The sequence below is a fragment of the Microcebus murinus genome, chromosome 16 (assembly GCF_040939455.1).
Source record: "Microcebus murinus isolate Inina chromosome 16, M.murinus_Inina_mat1.0, whole genome shotgun sequence".
Lineage (NCBI taxonomy): Eukaryota > Metazoa > Chordata > Mammalia > Primates > Cheirogaleidae > Microcebus > Microcebus murinus.
Genome location: NC_134119.1, coordinates 27,978,314 through 28,002,297, shown reverse-complemented (window position 1 = coordinate 28,002,297; position 23,984 = coordinate 27,978,314). Strand labels below are relative to the sequence as shown.

Sequence of the window (23,984 nt, the reverse complement as noted above, 5' to 3'; positions counted from 1 at the left end):
CCCCAACCAGAGTGGCCAGCGGGGAAGGATGCCGACTGCTGCAGTTCTTCTGCCAAGACCCAACCTTGCAGGCTACGTCCCTACTGCCACCCTCCCGCTGCCCAATCCCACCCCCCACGCCAAGTAGCAGGGGAGGCCCTTGGAAGCAACCACCATGACACAGAGCTGAGAAAAGCCAGCATAAAGCACTTTTATTGCAATAATAAAACTTGAAACTCATATGTGGTGCTGGGGGGGAGAGGGGTAGCAACAATTTCTCTCACCAAATCACTACACAGGACAGCAAAGGGGTGAGAAGGAGCTGTGGGAGGAAAGTCAGGAAACTTCGAGATCAGCAGAGGGAGCCAAGCATCAAAAAACAGGAGATGCTGAAGCTGCGATGACCAGCATCATTTTCTTAAGAGAACATTCAAGGATTTGTCATGATGGCTGGGCTTTCATTGGGTGTTAAGTCTACAAACAGCACCTTCAATTTAAACTTTCAATTATTTTAAAGTTCTTAAATTTTGGGAAGTGGTGGAGCTTGGAAAGTTATGAGATTATAAAATTCCTGAAAGTCCATTAGAAAAACGACAGGATGGAAAAAAAAATAAGCCAGGCCACGAAGAAGGCTTCAGAGGTCCCTGCTGGCCCAGGGACAGATACCTGTAGTGTCCAACGTTGCAGTGAAAATGACCTGCTTTCAAAAGGCAGAGGGTTTAAGGGGGAGGGTAAGGTGGGGGGAAAGACTCTCCCCCCTCCCCACTTCAGTTTTGGGTAGGGCTTTTAATTTAACCCAAGGACATCTCTCAACTTGGAGAACAATTCAGCCCTCAACAGCGCCTCAAATCTGCTATGGCTTTGCAGCGCAGCAGCAAGAATGTTTAATATATAATAGATAAAAATTTCATCCAAAAAAATAAAATAAAATAAAGATTCTTGCACCCCCCCCAAAAAAAACACCAATTCCTATTCTAAAGTTAACCCATAACTTGTGCTGTTTAATACCTGACCACATACTCAAGTGGAAACCTAGGTCCAAAAGACTGAAACTGAAATCTTCACCCCAAAATGAAAACAAAACGAGTAACTTGAGGTTTATGGCATATAGTTTAGGTAAACACACATACAAGGAGGAAGGGGAAGGGGAAATGGAGGTGTCGGAAGCAAAGCTGAGTGACAGAACACATTCAGTCGGGGTAGATGTTTATACAGAGTGTAGTGGAACATCAGGAAAAGCTCCATATGGATTCGTGTGCACACGTCTGGAGGCACGAGATCCCTCCATGGCCGATCTGTTGAGGACAGAAAATCTGTGAGTTCCAATAACTCGGTGTTCTTTGTATGCAGTGGGGGACAGCCACAATGCCATCTGCCATGCCAAGTCCCTTCCCAACAGCTGAGAGGTCTTACTGAGACCAAGCCAGTTCCAGCTGGAGAGAACCAGACGGGTTGGGCTGGGTGCCCAGGTAAGCAAGCTTCTTCCTACTTAAAATCGATCGGTGTGTTTTGTTTGTTTTTAACCTAAAGTTAAGTTTACCATGCTGAGGACAGGAAGGCGTCCACCCATGCTGACAATACAGTTCCCCATCTTCGCTGGGTCTCCAACTTGGGTACATATAGGAATAACCTGGCAGCTTTAAAAAAATCTTAATGCCTGGGTCCTGCTCCCTATGATTGTGATTATTAACTTAGGGTGTGGCCTGGGCATCAGGAGATTCTTAAAACTTCCCTGGTGACTAATGTGCAGTCCAGGGAGAGATCTATAGCCCTAAATTGGTATTCATGTTGAATAGACTTGGAAAATGTCTCCAGTATTCATTCACTCACTAAACTTATAACTTTCTGGGTCTTGCCCTTGGGCTTTTCTTTAAGACCCTTGCAGGAAGCTCTGAGATGTTCTTTGGCAGTGGGTGGGGAGGGCTAGTCAGGGTGACCTGTAGCCCTCCATCCCTTCCTTACCCCTCCCTCTAGCCAACCAGGTTTACAGAAAGCTTGTTCAAGGCTCCCTCAAGTACACCTCTGTTCAAATGACTCAGCTCTCAAAGAACAGGAGAGGGAGTTTGGACCACGTGTGGACCTTTGGGCAGACAGAGGCTTTGTAAAGTGTCAGCGATTCCCTCCCAGTAGGGATGACAAGCGAAGAAGCCAGAGTTACCAAACCTGAGTAGGCCTGCATTACCTAGGGGTGTGTGGCTCAAGCCATTGAGGGAGAAGATAGCTGAAAATAAAAAAGCCCCTCCAGTTAAAGAAGTCCATGACAGGACGAGGTTACACGTAGCCTCGACTGCACGGCTGGCAGCCATGTGTTGCAGCTTTCAAACAAGTGTTCTCACCCACCCTCTGGCTCCAGGGGCAGGAAGGGAGTGAATGTAAAGGTCTGGGGCAGTTGGAAAGGAGATGACAGCACTCACGTCAGTAATGATTCCAACACCCACGTGAAAAGCTATGTGCCATTAGGATGCTGAGTTTGGTTTCCTAAGAAATGAGGGTAGGAGAGGGGAAATCAGGAAATGGACTCTGGTCCTAGTTTGCCACTGCCTGGATGTGACCCTCAGCGAGGTCTTTCTTGCTGGCCCTAAGGTCCCTTCCTAGGACTCCACGATCCAACAGCATCCCTTACACCTCACGGGCACCCTCGGCTTCATTCTACTTCATTCAGTGAGGAGTCCTGGGCTTACGCCCCGAGGCAGGAGGACAAGGCGGTAACACCTCCCTCCTATCATCTGATAAGCAGTAACCGCAAACTGTATGTGGATGAGAGCAGCACAAGCTAGGACATGCTGTTCATCTTCAGAGATGCTTTTTTACTAGCTTCTAGAAACAGAGTAGAGCAAAGTCATTTCTTAAATTTGTCTTATTTCTAAAGAACTAAAATGTGGGCACTAAAAACTATGCTTCTATAGTCCCAACTCAATTTTAGTTTATAAGCTGCACATAAACACACTTCATTTAAATAGCTGCCATCCCTTTCCTTAGGGTGACCAACTTTTATATTCAAGGTGTTTACTAACAGCTAACACTGAAAGGCTACCCGGTAGAGGACGAATATGAAGGAAAAATAGCCCTGCAGCACTTTTTGTTCTCTCTGCTACTCATCAAACGCTGGGCACAATGTGGCAGGAACAGAGGTTGTTACAGCTCTTCAGCATTAAGTTTCCTTACCCAAAAACAGGGAGCTAAGGGAGGAGGCCATTCTTGTCATTCAAGTTTCATAAGTTCCACGTCAAAGATGAGAGTGGCGTGTGGTGGGATGATGCCTGGGTGCCCAGTAGCGCCATACGCATAGTCTGGAGATATAGTCAGTTTGGCTCTCTGACCCACACTCATCTGTTTAAAGAACAAGGAAGAAGGACTTAGCTGAACACACTCCCCAACTGTCTTTATAAGAAGCAGAGCTGTTTACCGGGGTATTCCTGGCCAGGAGGGTGTTGACTAAGACATCCCAGTGATTTTGTAGCTGCCCGGGCATCCGGCACCTCCCTGTGCAGGACTTAAAGGTTTGTGGTCAAGACTTCATGATCCCTGCATCTCACTCCACGGGGCCCAGTGGTGGTTAAAAACCACTCTTGACTCCCAGATGGGTCAGGCCCTCAGCCTTTGTACCCAGGTCTTAATGACAGACACTAGGCAAGTAATGCTCCAGCAGTGTCACCACTTAGTCCTTCAGTGGTCTGTCGCTCAAAGGATATGTTAAAAGATACCTATGCTCTTCCTGATTGAAACTTTGCTATAACAGAAAATATACATGGAAAGTAACATTTGGGGTAATCTATTTTTCTGTACTTTCTATATTTATACTCTTATACAGGAAAACTTCAAGAATATGATTTTCTGGAGGTACAACAGCATGTGCAGTTTGCTTCCATTTGTGAAAATATTTATATGTTTGTACCCACTGTATATAAATAGACATCTTTGGAAGGACACCAATAATACCAGCATTTTGCTATATGAGAACAGTGTGGATAGGATAAATTTTCACTTTAGAAACTGAAAAAATACACAAGTATATTTTTTAATCAAATATACAAATAAGTGTAAATATCTATTTTCTGAACAGTGAGCAGGTTCTCTGCTGTATTTCCATCCTTTTATCTGTCTAATCTGCATGCGTGCATTCCTGGTTCTCTGCCCCGGTCAGAGAGACGATGACTACAGGGGAAGCTGCAGGCTGTGGCAAGCGTCTGATGCAGCTCAGAATCCGTGCTTTCCACAGCTCCCCTCAGCATCTGGGACACGCTGGACCACAGTGGTAAGGAGAGTTAAAAGCATAAGGCTTTATTTTATCTAATAAAAAATGGTCATACCCTTTGATTCAGCAATTCTACTTTTGGAATATTCTGCTGACAACCCAAATGTCCATCACAAGGAGAGCGGTTTCATAGGCATATCTACAACATGGATTAATCATTAGAAAGAATATAGTGGCTTTAAACATAATCACATGAAAAGATGTCCAAGATAAATTGTTAGATGAAAAAAGCAGCTGTCAAAATAGTACTGGTGGCAGGATAAACATGTAAAACCAAAACAAAATGAAAGGGGGACAAGACAATCCCTTCTTCCTGGTTAACTCACTTGCTAAAAAAATATTCTGTGGAGGAGAGTTTAGAAGATGTGCTATGTAGGTGCCAAACCTTACAAGTGACAGGACTGTGACTGACCCCAAAGCACTGATTGAAGGGGCAGTTGGGCATCTCCCCAATACTCGGTCATGCCTTGCCAAGCCTGGAATATGAAGAAGGGGGATAACACTATCTCCACGGCAGCTATAGCACTTAGAACATACAATACAGCCTTTGTCCCAATGTTGGCATAGTCACAGAAGATGGGTTGTGTATGGTATGGACAAGGGCTGGCCTGGGATGCAGGATGGGCTACAGCCCCAGAGCTGGCTGGACTGGGGAGACAGGCAAAAAGGTAGAGTTGGGAAGGCTTCCCAAGGGAAGTAAGCCACAAAGCTGCTCACACTGCAACCCTGCCCTGCAGGGGCAGAAACCCAGATACCTGGAATAGGAAGGCTTAAGCCATTTATTTGGAAATCAGTGATATTTTACAGAAGTGGAACAATGTGTATTCTGGAAAAGAGCAAGACAGATCAGTCTTTTCTTCTTGGTCAAATTTCCAATTCTCCTTCGTGAGAGGGAAACAGACCAATTATCTATCATGCAGGGCCTAATTATACAGCACCTCCTGGGTCTCAGGCCATTGTAAACACCCCTTTACCTGGTTAGAGCCAAGGAAAAAATTCCTGGGCTTGATGGACGGACAGAATCCAACTGAAATTTGGCAACCCTGGGTCCCCTATCATCTGGGAATTTTTGTACTGTTGGCAGAACAAAGCTGTTTCCAAAAATGGGGAAGGAAGAAGTGAGAAAACAGACTCAAGACAAACAAAATGACTTTCTCCATCAGTAGGATCTCTCAGAAGTGGTCTGACACAACATGGTCAATAATAAGACAAGCACAAATTAAAACTACACTGGGATATCATTTTTCCCTCACACTGTCCCAAAGCCAAAAGTTTAACAACACACTGAGCTGCTGGAGCTGGAAGGAGGCCCCTTCGTAGCCTACTGGTGGCAGTTCAAAGAGTGCAATCCCCACAGAAGGCAACTTGGCAAGATCTGCCAAAACACAGTACATACAGCCTCTGAGCCACTCACCCCACTTTGGAGAATGTCTTATGGCACCATGAGCACACATATGTAACAAAGCCCATAGAATGGGAAGTATAAAAATAGATTAAGCACAAAAACATACTTTACACATACAGTTTTATACTTTTAAACTCTACAATACATTCACAATCATTAATAACGAGTTACCTGTGGGGGTACTGGGCAGGGGTGGGATTGAGAGACTTTTCACTTATACCTTTGATTTTTGAACCATATGAATGTGCTACCTATAAAAATAACTTAAAAGGTAGATACTAGGAAATAGAACAAACAAATGAAAGCATACCTGGGCAACCCCTTCTTCCCAGCCTCGGATCACCTCCTGCTTGCCTAGCATAAACTTAAAGGGCTTGTTTCTGTCCCGGGAGGAATCAAATTTCTTTCCATCTTCAAGCATCCCTGTAAAAAAGGGCAGTTGTAACGTGAGCAACAAGGAGTGATGACACGAGGCAAGTCAGAAACCAGCAGCAGAGCACCCATCACGGATGCCAGTGTTAATGGCACTGGCAGGGTGTTCGAGGCCTGGCAGGAACTACAGTGTCTAGAGGGTTTCCTATCACCTCACTGGGCAACTAAGGAGTGGGGATAGTCCCTCCCAGTTAAGCTGACCACAAAAGGGCCTTGCCTACCAGAGGTGGGAAGCAGTCTACCTTGTCCTGCAGATGTGGAGGAAGCCGTACGGCAAGTTTTCACCAGCATTCTGGTGCTGAGTGTCTCATACCGACACAGAAACTGGGACACAAACTTGGGCCCTTCAGACTGGCTCCCAAGCTGTCATATTGTAATCTTTCTGGGAAAAGTAAAAACTGACCAAGGCTGAACTAGAGAAAAGACAGAACTTGTGCAGCAGTCATCCAACTTATTTTATCCAGTGGTGCCCCAGCCCTCTGCAGCTCATTTTTGCACAGTTAACTCTAACAGAGATGGCTGAGGAGAACAGGAATAGTAAGGAGGGCTAACGGCTGCCCCCAGAGAACTTACTCAGTACACCCAGCAACTGCTAAGGACTCTGTTGGCAGTGCTTCCACTCTGAGTCAGGGACTGGCACATAAACTCACCCAACACTCTCCACAGCACTATCCCCGTTTCATAGATGAAGAAATTGAGGCAAAGAGAAGTAAAATAACTTGCTGAAATAGTACAGCTAGACTATAAATCCAAATACCATGTCTCATTCTAATATACCAGTTTCGCCACAATGACACCTTCCAATAAAAGGGGAACTCCATTCTGAGAGTATGTATGTGAGTGTCCAAAAAAAAAAGAAAAAAATTGATAATTAAAAAAAAAAAAAAAAAAGGACTCCAGAGATGGAGATCTCAGAGGGTAAGTGCCATGAGAAAAGAGAAACTGACACCTGTGACAGAAACCTGCCACTTCCTTTTCAAAAAAGACCATCAGCATTGGTTTCTCTGGAAGCCAGTGCCAGCCAACTATGATAGCTGAAACCGAGTTTCTGAAAACTCCCGAACTAGGATCCCAGACTGGAAGGAGACAGCCAGCTGTTGACTTAGAAAGCTGATTTGATTGGAGATGAGGGTGGGCATCCACTCAGAAGATCCATCAAAACATATAATTCTGTTGTAAATATGCTTGTATTATGTGTTTAGGAAAAAAGGGAAATACCAACAAAATCCCAACCTAAAAGCCAATGTCAACACTTGTAAGTGGGAAGGGGAAGCAGAGATGAATTGAGAACGTTATCACAGCCACCAGACTATGTGGTCTTAGCAAAATAGGAAATGGGGGGGGGGGCAGGGTAGGTGTTGCTCCCCTCCAGAGCAGGAGGGGAGATGGAGGTCCTGGGGCAGAATGGGCACCGACACTGCCTGGAACCTGGAGTCAAGGACTAAGAGGGAGATAGGAGGGTGGGGACCCACCCCAGCTCCAAGTCAGCACAAAAGAGTTAGGGTATACATTCAGCTTACTCCTTTACCAAAGCAAGCACAATTACCACCTGATAAAAGAAATGACAAATGGCACGGCTTGAATAGTTCTCTATGAATAACTGGGAGCGCACAGGTCTCCAGGCGCCATAATACCCCACTGGACACACTGGCTGTAGCCCATTTCAAGGTCTACTTGATACGATGAGCCCAACCCAACCGAACTCAGAGTTAGGAGTCAGAATAGGCAATAAACAGCAATGATCTCAGAATCTTTTCTCTGGCCAAAGAAGGAGCCTTTCCATCCACCCATGTTGACAATGCTTGTAGCAGAAATAAGGAAACCAACTCCAAAGCCCAGTAATCCACCCAAGGTCACAGCCAGTGAGTGGTAGGGCCTGGCTAGAAAAGGCTTTATTTTTATTTAGTACAGTGGGGACTGGGAACCACGAAGGAGACTGAAACCAGAAATAGCCTCTTCCTGGTCTGCACTTTTTTTTGAGACAGAGCCTCGCTTTGTTCCCCAGGCTAGAGTGAGTGCCGTGGTGTCAGCCTAGCTCACAGCAACCTCAAACTCCTGGGCTCAAGCAATCCTCTTGCCTCAGCCTCCCGAGTAGCTGGGACTACAGGCATGCGCCACCATGCCCGGCTAATTTTTATATATATATATATATATTAGTTGGCCAATTAATTTCTTTCTATTTATAGTAGAGACGGGGTCTTGCTCTTGCTCAGGCTGGTTTCGAACTCCTGACCTCGAGCAATCCGCCAGCCTCAGCCTCCCAGAGTGCTAGGATTACAGGCTCAAGCTGGTCTGCACTCTTGAGTAGACCTGAAGTTGAGGGCCCAGGGCTTCCCAAGCAGAAACGGTGAACAAGCACTCTAGGAAGGGCTAAGGATGGGAGGGTGGTCCCTGGCCTCTAAGCCCTATCTGCAAAGGGTGGCTGGACAAAACCTACAGAGAAAAACATGCCCAGAGGTTCACCTGGAACTAAGGTTGTGGCACCATCCAGAACCAGCACACTCACCCTGCTTTCTAATTAAACATCAACTTTCTAGGAGCAACAACAGGCTGGCCCAGCAGATAAATTAGAATCAATCTGGCCGGGTGCAGTGGCTCACACCTGTAATCCTAGCACTCTGGGAGGCCAAGGTGGGTGGATCTCTCAAGGTCAGGAGTTCGAAACCAGTCTGAAGAGTGAGACCCCGTCTCTACCAAAAATAGAAAGAAATTGGCCAACTAAAAATATATAGAAAAAAAATTAGCTGGGCATGGTGGCACGTGCCTGTAGTCCCAGCTACTCGGGAGGCTGAGGCAGGAGGATCGCCTGAGCTCACGAGTTTGAGGTTGCTGTGAGCTAAGCTGATGCCATGGCACTCTAGCCCAGACAACAGAGTGAGACTCTGTCTCAAAAAGAAAAAAAAAAAATTAGAATCAATCTAAGTCTTTCCCCTATGCTAGGGTTGGTGAAGGATGGGCACATGAACCAGTTTGGGCACTAAAGCCTACTTAGTTTTGGCACTACTTCACCTGCTGTGAAGTCTATTGGTGTCTTCCAGGAAAGTTCTGCCTCACTAGTAAAAAGAAAAAAACACTCAGGAAGAAAGCTTCTGCCCTCCTTCCTATTGAATCTGTCTTGTGAGGATGTGATGTCTGGAGCCATGGCAGTCACCCTGTGCCTATGAGAAAGTCAGGAGCACCACAGGGCAGTCATTCCAGTGCTCTGAACCAGCCCCCAAACACCTCCCTCAAGACTTAAGTTCTGAAGTTAAAAGTGTGCTATGAAGACAGAACTCTGGAGACGGCAAGCAATGGGCGGTTTCCAGGAGTTAGGGGCAGAGGGCAGGATGAATAGATGGAACACAGGGAACTTTTAGGACAGTGAAAATACTCTTTATGATGCCGTAATGGTGGACACATGCCGTCATACATTTGTCCAAACCCACAGAATACACAACACCAAGAGTGAACCCTAAGGCAAACTATGGACACCAGGTGATTGTGATGTGTCAGTGTAGGTTCATCAGTTTTAACAAGTATGCCATTCTAGTGGGGGATGTTGATAATGAGGGAGGTTGTGCATGTGTGTGGACCAAGGGGTATTATGGGAAATCGCAGTACCTTCCTCTCAAGTTTGCTGAGAATCTAAAACTGCTCTAGGCTGGGCGCGGTGGCTCACGCCTGTAATCCTAGCTCTCTGGGAGGCCGAGGCGGGCGGATTGCTCGAGGTCAGGAGTTCGAAACCAGCCTGAGCAAGAGCGAGACCCTGTCTCTACTATAAATAGAAAGAAATTAATTGGCCAACTAATATATACAAAAAATTAGCCGGGCATGGTGGCACATGCCTGTAGTCCCAGCTACTTGGGAGGCTGAGGCAGGAGGATCCCTTGAGCCCAGTAGTTTGAGGTTGCTGTGAGCTAGGCTGACGCCACAGCACTCACTCTAGCCTGGGCAACAAAGCGAGACTCTGTCTCAAAAAAAAAAAAATAAAATAAAAAAAAATAAATAAAACTGCTCTAAAAATAACAAAGTCTAATTTTTTAAAAAAAGTCTACTTTGCCTTAAGTTGCATTTTCAGTTACTTGCAGCTGAATATGACCGAATTGGCACGAGGTAAACCTTTATTCGACATTTTGTTAGCACATCCAATGTAGCGCTGCCACGAAAGGAGAAACTAAGAAATGAAACCCAACCACCACCAGGACCACAAAGAGCTATCACTCATCTGTAACAACCAGACCAGTATTTGATATCAGGACCCAGTATACACATATGCATTTTGTATATAAACGAAATTTATATGTAATAGTTACTACATGGAATACAGTTCTCATGCTTAAAAAGAATGCTGTCTGGGCACGGTGGCTCAGGACTATAATTCTGATGTTTTGGGAGGATCACTTTTTAAATCATCATGGGCAACACAGTGATATCCCATCTCTATAAAAAATTTTTTTTAAAAATCATCTGAGTGTAATGGTATACACCTGTAGTCCTAGCTACCTCAGAGGTTGAGGCAGGAAGATCATTGGAGCCTAGGGGTTTGAGGTTACAGTGAGCTGTGATTGTGCCACTGTATTCCAGCCTGGGTGACAAAGCGAGACCCTGTCCCTAAAAAAAAAAAATGCTGATTGTGACCCACTCAATGTATTCCATTGATACACTAATGGGTTATAATCCATAGTTTAAAACATACAGTGTATCTATAAAAGAATTATCCTATTTCTTGGCAATCTGAACATGGCCCTGACCCAGGCAAGATCATATTTTGATTGCTATGAAAAACCACAGGGTAACAGACAGACTCCCTATACTTTCTTTTTATTCCAGATTAAAAATAACGCCAAGCAACCTCCAGACATATACCGCTTTGTGTGAGGTGAGATGCTTCAATTATCTGACTGGTACCACGCCAGGAGCATGAGGGGAACACAGCATCTACCTGCTGCTGAGCCAGCCTGGAGATGCGGATGCTCTTCAGTGCAGAGACAGCGGGTCTTTAAGGGTGTCTGTCTAACCCCTGCTCTCTTAAGTCTACCTGGCACCCTGAGGAGGCAAAGCCTCTGCCTATTACCTCAAGAAACCATAAAAGCCAGGAAGCAGGATTTCTAAGTAAAGGAGCTTTAAGCAGGGTCTTTGTTTTGGGGTCCTTATTTTCCTATGTCATTTTGAATGATCTCCTATCCCTAGAAAAAAAGGGACATGAGTCTTGTTCTAGAACTTCAGACCACAGTCACCCTCTGTCAATCTCATCTACTTTCTCAGAAGGAGAAACCTTCACAGGGAAGGGTTGGGGGGTGGTGGTAGAGTTCCTTAGGCCTGAGAGAATTTCCCATAATCTAAGTCCAAAAGCTAAACAAGAATTCCCAGCCATGAGCCAGGTGGTACGTGACTACGCAGGTATGACGCAACTGGCACAAGCTATAGGACGAGGAGATGCTAGAAGGAGGGCTTCCCCAGTGGGGAGGAACAGACCCCCTTATCTATGGCTGTAGTTGTCAGTTGGGGGAGATGATGCAAGAAGGGAAGCAGTGTCTGCTAAGAGGCAGGAATGAGTGTGCTCATTTTCTGGAGTGGGAATTATGCTGGTTAATGTTGAATGTGGAAGATAAGAGAATCTGTGATGTCAAAATAGGTAGTGAAGACTTCCATTTTTGGCCAAGATGGGAGACAAGGATCAGATTTGTTCCTGAAACAACTGCAACCAACCAATTAATTAACCAACCAGCCAACCAACAAAATCTCACAACCCAGAAAACACACCAAAAAACCTCAGACAAAATAGCTAAAATGATGGTTTTTAAGACATTAGACATCTGTAACAAAGGGCAACAATTCCCAAGACATGGGAAACAAACAAGAGGAGCCCTACATTACTCCAGCTTACATCTTTGGGAGTTTCCAGGGAGAGGGAACTGGAATGGACCTCAAGGAAGCTAGGGTCCAGAGGACAGAGTGCCAGGCAGGAGAGAGATGTATAGAGAGAGATCCCAGAGATTTCTAGAGGGTCATCCTTGAGTATTTAGCAGAGTACTTATCGGTGCATGTATCTGAGGAAACTATTGAAGGCCAGGAAAAGAATCATACAAAATGTGAAGAGGAACAGTGGCCAATGCTCACACCGGGCTGGGATTAGTGCCTGCTCCCACTAGTCAGACAGGAGAAGCTCATGGTTCACAAGGTACTGTGTAGAATACTCAGGAAGATCTTGCCTCAGTAGCAGGAAGTAATCAGTCCTAAATTGAGCATTGCTCCAGACCTACCTAACAACTCACAAAAGCAAGACCCATCAGGATCATACTGTTTCCGAGTAACTTAAATGATTCTCAGCACAAAGCTCAAGATTTATAGTAATATAAACATCCAGCACCCAATGTCTGGCACTAAAGATTACCAGGCATGCAAAGAGGAAGAAAAACATGACGCACAATGAGGAGACTTATCAAATCAATTGAAAACAACCCAGAACTGACACAGATACATTAGAATTAGTAGAGACAGACAGTAGAACTCAAAACTTTCAGAGATGAAAACTACAATGTATAAGACGAAAAATACTATGGGCTGGAACAACTCGATAGCCATACATAAAAAAAGTAAAACTTGGATCCACCCATCACATCATTATCAAACACCAACTTAAAATGGATCCTAGACCTAAACATAAATGATAAACCCATCAAACTTCTAGAAGAAAATAGAGGAAAGAAATCTTTGTGACCTTGGGTTAAGCAAAGATTTCTTCAATATGATGTCAAAAATTACTAACCATAAAAAAATAAATTGAACTTTGTCAAAATTAAAAATGTCTCTACTTTAAAAAGCACTGTTAAGAGAATGAACAGACAAGCCAAACAGTGGAAGAAAACTTTTATAAAGCATATATCTGATAAAGGACTTACAGCAAGAATATCATGAACTACTAAAACTCAAAAATAAGAAATAAAACAACCCAACAAAAAAAGGACAAAAGATTTGAACAGACATTTCATTGAAAAAGATATATGGATGGCAAATAAGCACATGAAAAGATGCTCAACGTTCTTAGTCACTGTGACAATGGAAATTAAAACCACTAGGAGACAGGTCTACTACTACTAGTTAAAATGAGTAAAACCAAAAAGACTGACTACATACCAACCCAAATATCCATCAACCCAGTAAATGGATAAATAAGTATATCTAAGGCTGGGTGCGGTGGCTCACGTCCGTAACCACAGCACTTTGGGAGGCTGAGGTGGGAGGAATGCTTAAGACCAGGAGTTTGAGACCAGCCTGGGCAACATAGTGAGATCTCATCCCTACCTGAGCATGTAGTTCCAGCTACTCAGGAGGCTGAGGTGAGAGGACTGACTGAGCCCAGGAGTTCAAGACAGCAGCAGTGAGCCATAATCCTAAGTGAAGTATCTCAGCAATGGAAAAACAAACACTGCATGCATATTCTCACTTTTGAGTGGGAACTTAACAATGGGTATAGACAGACATACAGAGTGGAATGAAAGACATCAGAGACTCCAAATCGTGGGAGGGTAGGAGGGATGAAAAGTTACCTATTGGGTACGATGTACAGTATTTGGATAATAGGTACACTAAAAGCCTAGATTTCACCACTATGCAATATATCCATGTAATAAAACTGTACTTATACCCCCTAAATCTATAAAATTTTTTTGAAAAAATATAGGCAGGGGCATTTACTAAAATCCTGCATATGTTTAGCTCCTACACTCACCCTGGCAACGAATGAAAAGTGCTTCCTCTGCTTGGAGAAGGAGCAGGTAAAGCAGGCAGCACGTCAAGTCTCAGCAGTTGCTCCGATTTAAACTCTGGTGATCACTGTGCCAAGAGCTGGAACCCTTGAACAGTGAAACCACCTGCCAAGTTATTGCTGTAATTTCCTAGAGAAAGCATGCCCTGCTGACAGAAGGCAACTGAGGTTACAGTTCTGACAGTCTTTAAGCTCTGAAGGTCACTCAGCATTCGGCATCACCAACATTGCCTTCTATTTGCAGAACTGACCAATTTCATTTCTGACCATACACAAATCTGTACCTCATGCCCAAGAAACTGCCTGGAATAGCTCTGTATTCTTGATTTCAAGTAGTAAGTCTTGGCTCTCCTGACTGAATGCAGCCCGAGCTCACAGATCTGGCCTGAGTTCTGTGTCCTGGTGGCATTCAGCTCAACCCTTGGCACTCAAGGTGCTGGCACTCATGAGAACTCTTGGATTTGCTTTACTTGTATGATTTTTCCCCTTTTTATTTCAGCATATTATAGGGGTACAAATGTTAAGGTTATGTATATTGCCCATCCCCCCTCGAGTCAGAGCTTCAAGCGTGACCATGCCCCAACTGTTGCACATACTTGCGTGATTTTTAAGAACCAGCAGAAGGAGCACAAGGCTTCCACGGTTAGACCTTCTTCCCTATATGGAAACAATAGTCTGAGGGGTAATCTCAGAATGGTAGTCTTTACTTTCAGCACCTTTAAGTTACTAATCAGTGAGAAAAAGGTGACAATTTGGAGGTCTCCAGTTAAAAGCACAAGACCACTGAGCGAAAGCTATGACTGCAGGCAGAGGCTGTTGATGTCACTTTTGCCTGGGTCTCTTCCAAACTGAAATCCTTGGAGGGGGAGTAGGAGGATTTAAAAATACAAGAGGGGTGTGAGAAAGAGTCTCAAGTCTGTCTCCCCACTGCAGCCTGCTTTTTCCTGCTGCTTATCTGAGAGTGTTCTCGTTCAGAAGAAAGCAGCAGGGGGAGACTTGGCCAGCAGCTGCTGGGCAGACAGTGCTGCCAGACTGTGTTTCTGGTGCCTTGCCTATGCCAGAGTAGTGGTTAAGACCCAAGACCAGGGCTTGGAGATTCACAGAAACCACTGGGGCATTATTTCACTAATAATCCAACAGAAATGGAGTTGCTTCCAGTGCACTCTGCTTTGTGAAAGGCAGAGGCCCCGTACGCCTTCTCCTGGATAAGGAAAGAGGACTCTTTAAACACTTACGGCTTGAGCACTTGGGAGTGAAAGCTCATGACTCACAATGTAGTTTACAGTTGCACGTGAATCTCTGCAGGTGGTTTTCACAGGCAGCATTTTATGGGGACTAAGATATGGAAAGTTTTAAGATTGGAAAAAAAAAAAAAAAAGCCTAAACAAATCAAACCATAACAAAGTAAGAGAACATCCTAGGCCCCAGAACTTCAAAACAAGATGAAGTTCTTGCCATCTTACAGTTGGGAGAGGGAGAAAGGATTTCTACTTTTGAACACACAGGTGAGTTTCTTAAGTACAAAAGTACAATGGTTGAATAGATGAAGTTAAGGAGAGCCAATATTTTCCTGCAGATTTGCATTTGAAGGCACTTAGAAAGTTCCCAGATGAGCTTATGGCCCAAGGTCTAATGGCTTAACTGTTTCCCTTCCCTCTTCTTTTCAGATACAGAAGTTCTCTTAACCACCTTCTGCTTAACTGCCTTGCCAGAGACTCTCATAAAACACACAGCCAGCAAACTCAGCATGCTGAAGAAAGCTCCCTCATGCCTCAGTGTCTAGCTCAACCTCACTCCTTCGTTCCTATATGAATTTTATGCTTATCAAGAGAGGTGGTCAGCTGTGTTTGTTCCCAAACCCATTTATGGCACCTATCCTTATAGTGTACAGATAATTAAATAGTATGTAAATTAATAACATGAGTGTCAACAGAAGGAATGGTCTTAGGTGACTGCTTGGAAAGACTCAAAGGCAAATCACTAAAGAAAAATATTGCCAGGGAATAATTGTATGAAGGTGAGAACACTGTATATTTGGAGAATGAAATCTTAAAAATCTGGAAAGGTTTAGTATTTAAATGGTCTCACAACAGACTTGTTCCACTTAAAAAAAAAAAAGTCAAAATTAGTTTTTGTAATAACTATGATGGGAAACTCCACCAGCAGAGCTGTACTCAAAGAAAAAGACACAGTCCTTTAGCAAATGATTTATGTCTGAGTTTGAAATGTTTAAGGAAGCCATGTCACTTTTATGATTAACACATCAACTACCCACTTGTCCCAATCATGATGGGTGAAAAGGGATTCTACTCGTTGGTAAGTAAAATAAATTAACTGAAAGCTTACATGTTTGTTTCATTTCTGGGCCTTTGTGGCTGCATTCCAGTGCAACGTTCCTGAATTGGGGTTCTGAGAACCCCTTACGAGGAGTATGACCAGAAGTCAAGTGCCTACCAAGGGGGAAGTAGCCCTCCCCTCATCATTTTCCTGAGATCATAAACTCAGGGTAAGCACATTTCTTACATGTAGTATGGAAATACTTCTAACCTTGGCTGAATGCCTTTAGAGTACATGATCATAAGTGTCTTTTTCAAAGGCAGGGCCCATGATAGGAAGAACACACAGGATCCCAGCAACAGTGAGAGGAACACAGACCAGAATGCGTGCCCTTGTGTCCATGTCTATCTTCCATTTTAATCACAGTAAAACTGAAAGGGACACCCTGGAGAACAACACTAGTATGGTTTGGCCTCCTGGACCCTGCAGTCTGTTGGAGAAAGCGTAGATGTACTATACATGGTCTGACTGGGCTGAGGGCTAAGAAGAAAATGGATGGGCACCTCGTTGGGGAATTAGGAGCATGTGTGTACACGTGTGAAGAACCACTTTAGCCAAAGGTCGGGGGAACCCACTGAGGGGATGTCATTTAAGCTGTGCTACACAGACTAGGAAAGAGCCATGTGGTAGGGAATGCGGGTAAGATGGCGGTACCTAAGCAGAGGGCACAGACGTTCATGTGAGGAAAGGCGTGGTGTGTTCGAGGATGCAGGCCAGGTGGCGTGAGCTCCTGGGAGAAGAGTAAATGAAACAAGAAGAGACAGCAGGATCCTGGAACTGGCAATTGCTGCACCCCCATCCCCGCTTTCCTTCTCTAACTTTTTGCATTGCTAGAATTTACCTAGTCAAAATTAAACGGAGCCAGGGAAACGAGCGAAGGGACTTGGTTAAGCTTTCCAGTAGGATAAAACACACACACACACACAGAAAAAAATAGAAATAAAAATAAATAAACCACTATAAGCACCAAAGGGAGACCATGTCTAAGTTATTCATGATAATCCTGGCCTTTTCCATGGGAAACAGCAGGTGACAATAATATTTTTACAGAATTCCAAGGCAGACAATTGGTTCCCAGTTCACAGATACAATAAACCCACTAGTACTTCATAAAAATAAGTTTTAACAACTAAAAATGTTCAAGTTAAAAAGTCTATGGGTAAATGGGTGATTTTAATGGTATAATGGGCGATTTTATGGTATGTGTATTATATTTGATAAAGCTGATTTTTTTTTTTTTTTTTTTTTTTTTTGAGACAGAGTCTCACTTTGTTGTCCAGGCTAGAGTGAGTGCCGTGGCGTCAGCCTAGCTCACAGCAACCTCAAACTCCTGGGCTTGAGTGATCCTTCTGCCTCAGCCTCCCGAGTAGCTGGGACTACAGGCATGCGCCACCATGCCCGGCTAATTTTATATATATATATCAGTTGGCCAATTAATTTCTTTCTATTTATAGTAGAGACGGGGTCTCGCTCTTGCTCAGGCTGGTTTCGAACTCCTGACCTTGAGCAATCCGCCCGCCTCGGCCTCCCAGAGTGCTAGGATTACAGGCGTGAGCCACTACACCCGGCCGATAAAGCTGATTTTAAAAGTCTAGGAGACCCACTGAAGGAAACCAAAGCTCTTTGGAGAGATGGCTGTGACAAACCAGGACTGGAGCAGTGAAACCAATACACTGATGAAGGAATAGTGGTAGCATGTCAAAAAAGTACTGGAGCCAGCTTGAAAGGGCTCCTACTCGCCAAATTTAGGATAAAAAATAATGAGTGTCACTGATTTTAAGGCCCTAAAATTTGAACCCATAGTACACTAAAAACAAAAGGGGGGGGTAGTCACTTGCCACCAGTGAGGATGGCAACACCCTATTGGTTAACACTTATTCCTCATTTTAAAAATTGGTAATTAAAGAGAAAGAATTAGCTTTACTTTATCTTATAGAAGAATAGCAGCCAATAAATGTAGAAGGAATGAAAGAATTTTATTTTATTTATTTATTATTTTTTTGAGACAGAGTCTCACTCTGCTGCCCAGCCTAGAGTGCCATGGCGTCAGCCTAGCTCACAGCAACCTCAAACTCCTGGGCTCAAGGGATCCTCCTGCTTCAGCCTCCCAAGTAGCTGGGACTACAGGCATGCGCCACCATGCCCGGCTCATTTTTTCTATATATTTTTTAGTTGTCCAGCTAATTTCTATTTTTTTAGTAGAGACAGGGTCTCGCTCTTGCTAAGGCTGGTCTCACACTCCTGAGCTCAAACGATCCTCCCGCCTCAGCCTCCAAGAGTGCTAGGATTAGAGGCATGAACCACCACGTCTGGCCATGAAAAAATTTTATAAATTATCACTTTGTCCATGCCAATGAAAAATGTCTTCAGGTGGGAATTATCAGTTGGTGTATACAGCATCAGGAGAAAGGCTGATGAGGAACAGAGCACCTGCAGGACGTCTAAGCACTCCATAGACCACTGCTAATTGCACAGGGAAACGTACCTTTACAAAAAAAAAAATCAAATTTGGCACCATGACGTTCCCCATGTGTGCCGAGGATGAAATAGTCACACTAAAATGTTTAACCAGAATCTATTTAGACATTTAAAACTGCACGTCCAGATTACAGGAAATCAAGGCAGGGGAACAAGTTAAACAATACCATGAGAAAACAATGAGACAGATGTGGAATATTTACAAGATGACTCGCCTGCTCTCTTCGAAAAATCGTGGATAATATGAAAAAAAGTGTGAGGACTCTTCCAAAGTGAAGACTAAAGACATTAACATCTAACTGCAATGAGTGAAGCTCAATGGAATTCTGGTTTTGTAACGAAGCAATACAAAACACTGTGGAGACAACTGGGGTGGTTTCATTAAGCATTTGCCTCACAGCAGGTTGCTCCCATTTCACAGGGCACAGAAGCTGAGAAACATGGGGCAATTTGCTGAAGCTCTCACAGCCTGTTAATGGCAGAGACAAGATGTGAGCCCACTCCTCTGTGAAGATCACTGTCCACCTGGCACCACTTCTGCCCACGGTCTGGGCTGGCACACTACATACCCGGGATACAACCGGCGTCCTGTCTTTGCCCTTGCCCCCAAAAGCCCGTTGTCCGCACAGTAGCCAGAAGGGAGGGGGTCCTGTTAAAAGCCAAGTCAGCTAATGGCTCCCACCTGACTCGGAGAAAGAGCCAATGTTCTGATAACCACCTACAAGGCTGTCTACCCATTCGCTCCTCTCCTGCCACACGCCCCTCACGAAGTCCACTCCAGCCACGCCCGGCTCCTTGCTGTTCCCTCTACCACACAGAGCACATTCCAAGTTCGGGGCACTAGCTCTTCCCTCTGCAGCTTCCTCTGAGTGAATGCTAAAACGTCACTTCATCGGAGGCCTTTCCTAATCCCCCCCACTCAAAGCAGCAAACTCTCCTTCCCATGCCTGACTCTGCTTTCCTCTCCACAGGGCCTCTTCCTGCCAGGCAGCTCACCGTGAGCGAAGCCCCACCAGACCAGGTCTTTGTTTAGTTCACTGGCCATGCCCCAGCGCCTGCTTGCTGCTGTTGCTCAATAAACATCTGCTGTAGGAAATGAAAGGATCTGCTGCAGCCCTGCCCGAACACTCACAGCCCGTCTGCCTCAAGACAGCACATGTGAGGGTGAGCCTTCCCCCAGACATCAAATCATAAACCAAGAAACGCCCAGCACGGGAGCAGGTGGACTAAAGCAGAGAGGAGAAGGGGACTGGGGCTTGAGGGGGCTCAAGTGGCCACACCTGCCACAGGAGCCTCAGCGGCCCTCTGAGTGACCTACTGAGTAAAAGAGGCTGAGGGACTCTTGGTTTTTCTCAGTCAGAGGCCAGGAGGCCACGGATGACTTAAACCCAATCCCAAAGGACACAATGTCCAGCTATTTTTTTAAGAGGATAAAAAGAATTCCTTCAATCCACTTGAGGTTGCTTTCACAAAGCAGGCATGTGGCTTGCTGATGTGAGTAAAAGGGACATACAGCTATCTGTGTGCCAAGACAAGCTCAACAGTGAGGATGACGAAGCTACTGGAGGTGGGGGTGGGGGTGTGAGAATCCACTCCATCTCACAGCACTTATCTGGCAGGTCCTTTCCAGCTCCTCCCTCCCACCTCACTGCCTGTCATGCTCCTAGGAGATGCTTAGCTGGCCCCAGTGAAGTTTTTCATTTTCCCTTCTGGTACCACAGGCCTTTTTTTGAGGCCTTGCTCATGCTGTGCTCTGCCACAAGGTCATGAAAGGTACCAGAGGGAGCCTTGACAGTGGCATCAAGGAAACTACTGGCAGCCACTAGTGGCATTTAAAACATACATGTGGTAAAGATCAGTCTGTGCTGTGCACACCTTTGGTGGCTGAAAGGGGATTCTGGCTACCTTGCTTCTACTCCTTTCCTTGGACCTGCCCCCAAATCAGCAGTGGAGCACTCCTGGCCAGAGCTGGCTGGATCAAGAGCGCGCTTGACTCAAATCATCTCCTCCTCCTCAGGAACTATCATCAGAATCACACAGCCAAGCCATCTGAGCAAGACACTCAAAAGGAGACAGAGAAGCCGAGCATGGGGAGGGGGCTGGGGTGAGCATGCAGGGCACTCCACCACCTACCAGTTGGGGGAAACAGAAAAATACTCACCTGTAACAGGATACTGCTAAAGCAGTGACAGAGAGAAAAACAGAGATGAGAACTAGGGGCAACAAGAGAACTTCTTTTCCCTTCTTGGGGCCCAGTGGGCTTCTACCTTTGAAGACCTCTAAATCTTTATAACCCTGCTTTCTGATTATGTTCCCTCAAGATGGATTCTATTCTCAGTAATTTAAAAGCCTTAATAGTTACTGATGAGACCTCATAGCGCCTACCCACTCCTCTCACGCCCCCACAGGTCTCAAACAGGTTCTTCCTGGAGGCTGGTGGCAAAGACCCATGGGAACAAAGCCGCCAGCATGCCAGAGAACAGTCTATTCTATGAGCATGAGACAGAGCTGGCTTCTCACTAAGGCATCTTTGTAGGGCTTATCAAAATGAAATAAAAAAGAAAGCTTTTGTCCTACTGCACGCCAGGGTCCTGCTGCTGTTCTGGGAACATGTGGGTGGGTGCCACCCGCAAGGAAAACACAGAGTTAAAGAGGCACTGGGAACCCTGATGGTGTTCTGGGTCCCACGACCATCTGCTCTCTTAGGAAAAGGCTCCAGACACACTGTGTGGGGACATTTCACCATGAGGCACAGTGAAGTGGGCCTCTGCCTACATGCTGGGGTCCAGTCCTGTCAGCAGCACCAGAACATGAACAAGCCATGAGGGGCAGACTTGGGAGCCAGACAGATATAGCCAAGCACCCTGGGGTCCTAGTGCAGCTACCTTCAAACTAGGGTGGGGAGAGGATGCAGCAAAAGGCACCTCCTCACCTCTCAAGTCCCAGTCTCCACCCCAGGTGGCAGCAGGAATTGAATAAACTGCCCACTCACCCCAGCACTGTAAATAAAAGGCAATGGTTACTCTTCTATCACACTGATCAAAAACGACCAAACTGATAAGCTTTCATCCACTAAACCTCCCAGGCTCAGGTGCTGACTATGGCCCACCAGAACAGCTATTTAAAACATCAAAAGCACTTCCCAGCTTCTTTCACAAACATGAGACTGTTCCTTACAAAGATTAGGTTCAGTATCTCCTATTTTGGCAGCCTGTATAAAGTCTAGTCCTTCAATTCTTCCACCTCCTGCCCCCATTTCTGCCCATGGAGAAGGGCCAGAGAAATAAAAGCGCATGGGAGGGTGATGTTAGCTACGTTTTTCCCCTCCCCACTGAAAGTCATTGTCCCCAACTGGAAAGAGACCCGTAGAGCTCATCCCTCAGCAGCTTGGACAGAACTGTCCACAGCTCACTACCCAGCAGGAGGAGGAAGAATAGGAGAAAGGACAGGAGAGGGAGGGGGAAAGGACAGGAGGGGGAGGGGGAAAGGAGGAGAGGAAGAGAGAAGTGGGAGGGAGATGGGGAGGAGGAGGAGGAAAGGAGGTGGGGGGAAAAAAAGAAACAGAGGAAGGTGGAGGAGGCCCAGAGGAAAGGGTGTGACTGGTGAGAAAGGGGAAGGAGGAGGGAATTATTCATTACAACTGCGTCTACACTAATCACTCCCCTCCTCCTGTAGCCAAAAGCCCATGGCACCCAGCTGGTGGAGCTCCACCAGCTCATTGCCCCCATCCCACCATACAACCCAGGAGAACCTTGTAAGAGCAAGGAATAAAGGACGGTCCCAAGACACGAGACTCTTAAGTTTGAATTCTGGCCCCGGTGAAGGAGGTCCAAAATTCTCTTTGGCTTATATTATCACCGTGTATTACCCTCACTGCACCTCCAATTTCCTTATCTTTAAAATGGGGATGAGAAAAATCTCTACTCCTACGAGAGTTGGGGGACTAAATTACATGTGCAGCTTTCGGCCAGTCTGGGCCATCATCACTGCCACTGAGGCTTGGATTTGTAAGTGGCTAAAAAGTTAAAAAAAAAAAAAAAAAAAGGACAGTGCAGCTCTACTTCCTCCAAGGCCAGGTAGAGCCAAAGCAATGACTTAGGAAGTGTGAGGTTTCGCGGCAGAGGAACGAAATCCGAATTCCCTGGAGGAAGCGGCTCCGAATTACCTCGCCCTTCTTATCTCCACTTAAGGGAGGGCCGGAAGCGGGGTAGGGTGTCAACCCTCCCCCCCACCCCCCGCACAGAAATGTACAAATCCTTCCTAGGGGTCCCTGGCCATGGGTCTACCCATTCCTGCGCGTGTGACCTTGGGCAAGTGACTTCGTCCCGCCAAGCCTCAGCTTCCTCACCTGTGCAGTGGGCATAATGGCAGCCTCTAAGGCAGAGTTGCTCCCGAAGTGCTAGATATTGCCCAGCCCGCAGCCCACGCTCACTACCGCCGGCTCAGACCGTCTCGGGTCGGGCAGGCCCAAGGCTGCCCCCTCCGGGTCGCAGCCACTGCCCAGGCCTTAGCCTCGGGCCACGCGGGCCTCCCCGCCGCCACGCCCCGGGCCCCGGGCTCCCAGGCCGCGGCGGCGGCCGCACGCGGGCCGCGGCCCACAGCCCGGCCCCCACCCCGCAGGCCGCCCGGGACTCACCGGTGTAGTGCACCACGCAGGTCTGGCCGCGCTTCGGGAAGGTGCGCCCTGCGGAGACAGACAGACGGGCACGGTGAGCGGATGCGCGCGCGGCGGAGGCACTGCGGGCCGGCCCGCGCCGCTACTCACCGTCTCCGGGGGAGATGGTCTCCACCTGCACTCCCATGGCGGCGGCGGGCACTGGGCGGGCGGCGCGACCGGCAGCGTTGACCGAGAAGGACGTAACGGCGGCTCCGCAGCTCTGCCTCGTCCCTCCGCGCGTCGCCTGCGCACGCACGCGCCCCCGCACGCCCCGCCCTGCGTGCGCGCCCCACACGGCGCGCACGTCCCGGAAGCCCGTGCCGCCGGCAGGAGGACCGGAAGCCGGTAAGCCGAGGCCTCCGGATGCGGCTGCGTTTGCCGGGCCGCCCTGTTTCTTCCTCCCTGACTTCCTCTGTGCTCTCAGCCCGGCAAGCGTGTCCTTAAAGAAATAGGAGTTACCATACGCTGTGCTAGGTGCTAGGGATACCGCGATAAAGGAGATATTCAGTCCTTGACCTCACAGAACTTACAGTCTGGTGTGGGAGAGACAACCAAATAATTTTGTTACATTAAAAAAAGAAATCAGATAAACGTAAAGTTTCAAATCTCTAAGTTCTGTGAGAGTGATACATGGTGTCATGCTATGAGGAACACATAACAGAGATGCCTGACTTAGCCTGGGCTGTGGTGAAAT

The 23,984-nt window shown here is 46.3% G+C and overlaps 1 protein-coding gene and 1 long non-coding RNA gene across 2 annotated transcripts in view; one reads left to right on the top strand and one right to left on the bottom strand.

The window, feature by feature from the left end:
* Positions 1–21,264, top strand: part of LOC142876879 (uncharacterized) — a 49,939-nt gene extending 28,675 nt beyond the window's left edge. Inside the window, exons 2-5 of the long non-coding RNA XR_012923724.1 lie at positions 1,330–1,448; positions 3,791–4,234; positions 15,486–16,324; positions 19,605–21,264. This is a non-coding gene — a long non-coding RNA (uncharacterized LOC142876879). The remainder of the gene's footprint in view (positions 1–1,329; positions 1,449–3,790; positions 4,235–15,485; positions 16,325–19,604) is intronic.
* On the bottom strand, positions 175–23,585 carry FKBP1A (FKBP prolyl isomerase 1A). Its single transcript, XM_012754904.2, has 5 exons — positions 23,399–23,585; positions 23,270–23,317; positions 5,950–6,062; positions 3,145–3,309; positions 175–1,274 (listed from the first exon to the last, which is right to left on the bottom strand). The coding sequence occupies exons 1-4, from the start codon at positions 23,433–23,435 to the stop codon at positions 3,181–3,183; spliced, it is 327 nt and encodes a 108-aa protein (XP_012610358.1). The 5' UTR covers positions 23,436–23,585; the 3' UTR covers positions 175–1,274; positions 3,145–3,180.
* Positions 23,586–23,984: the final 399 nt, after the last annotated feature.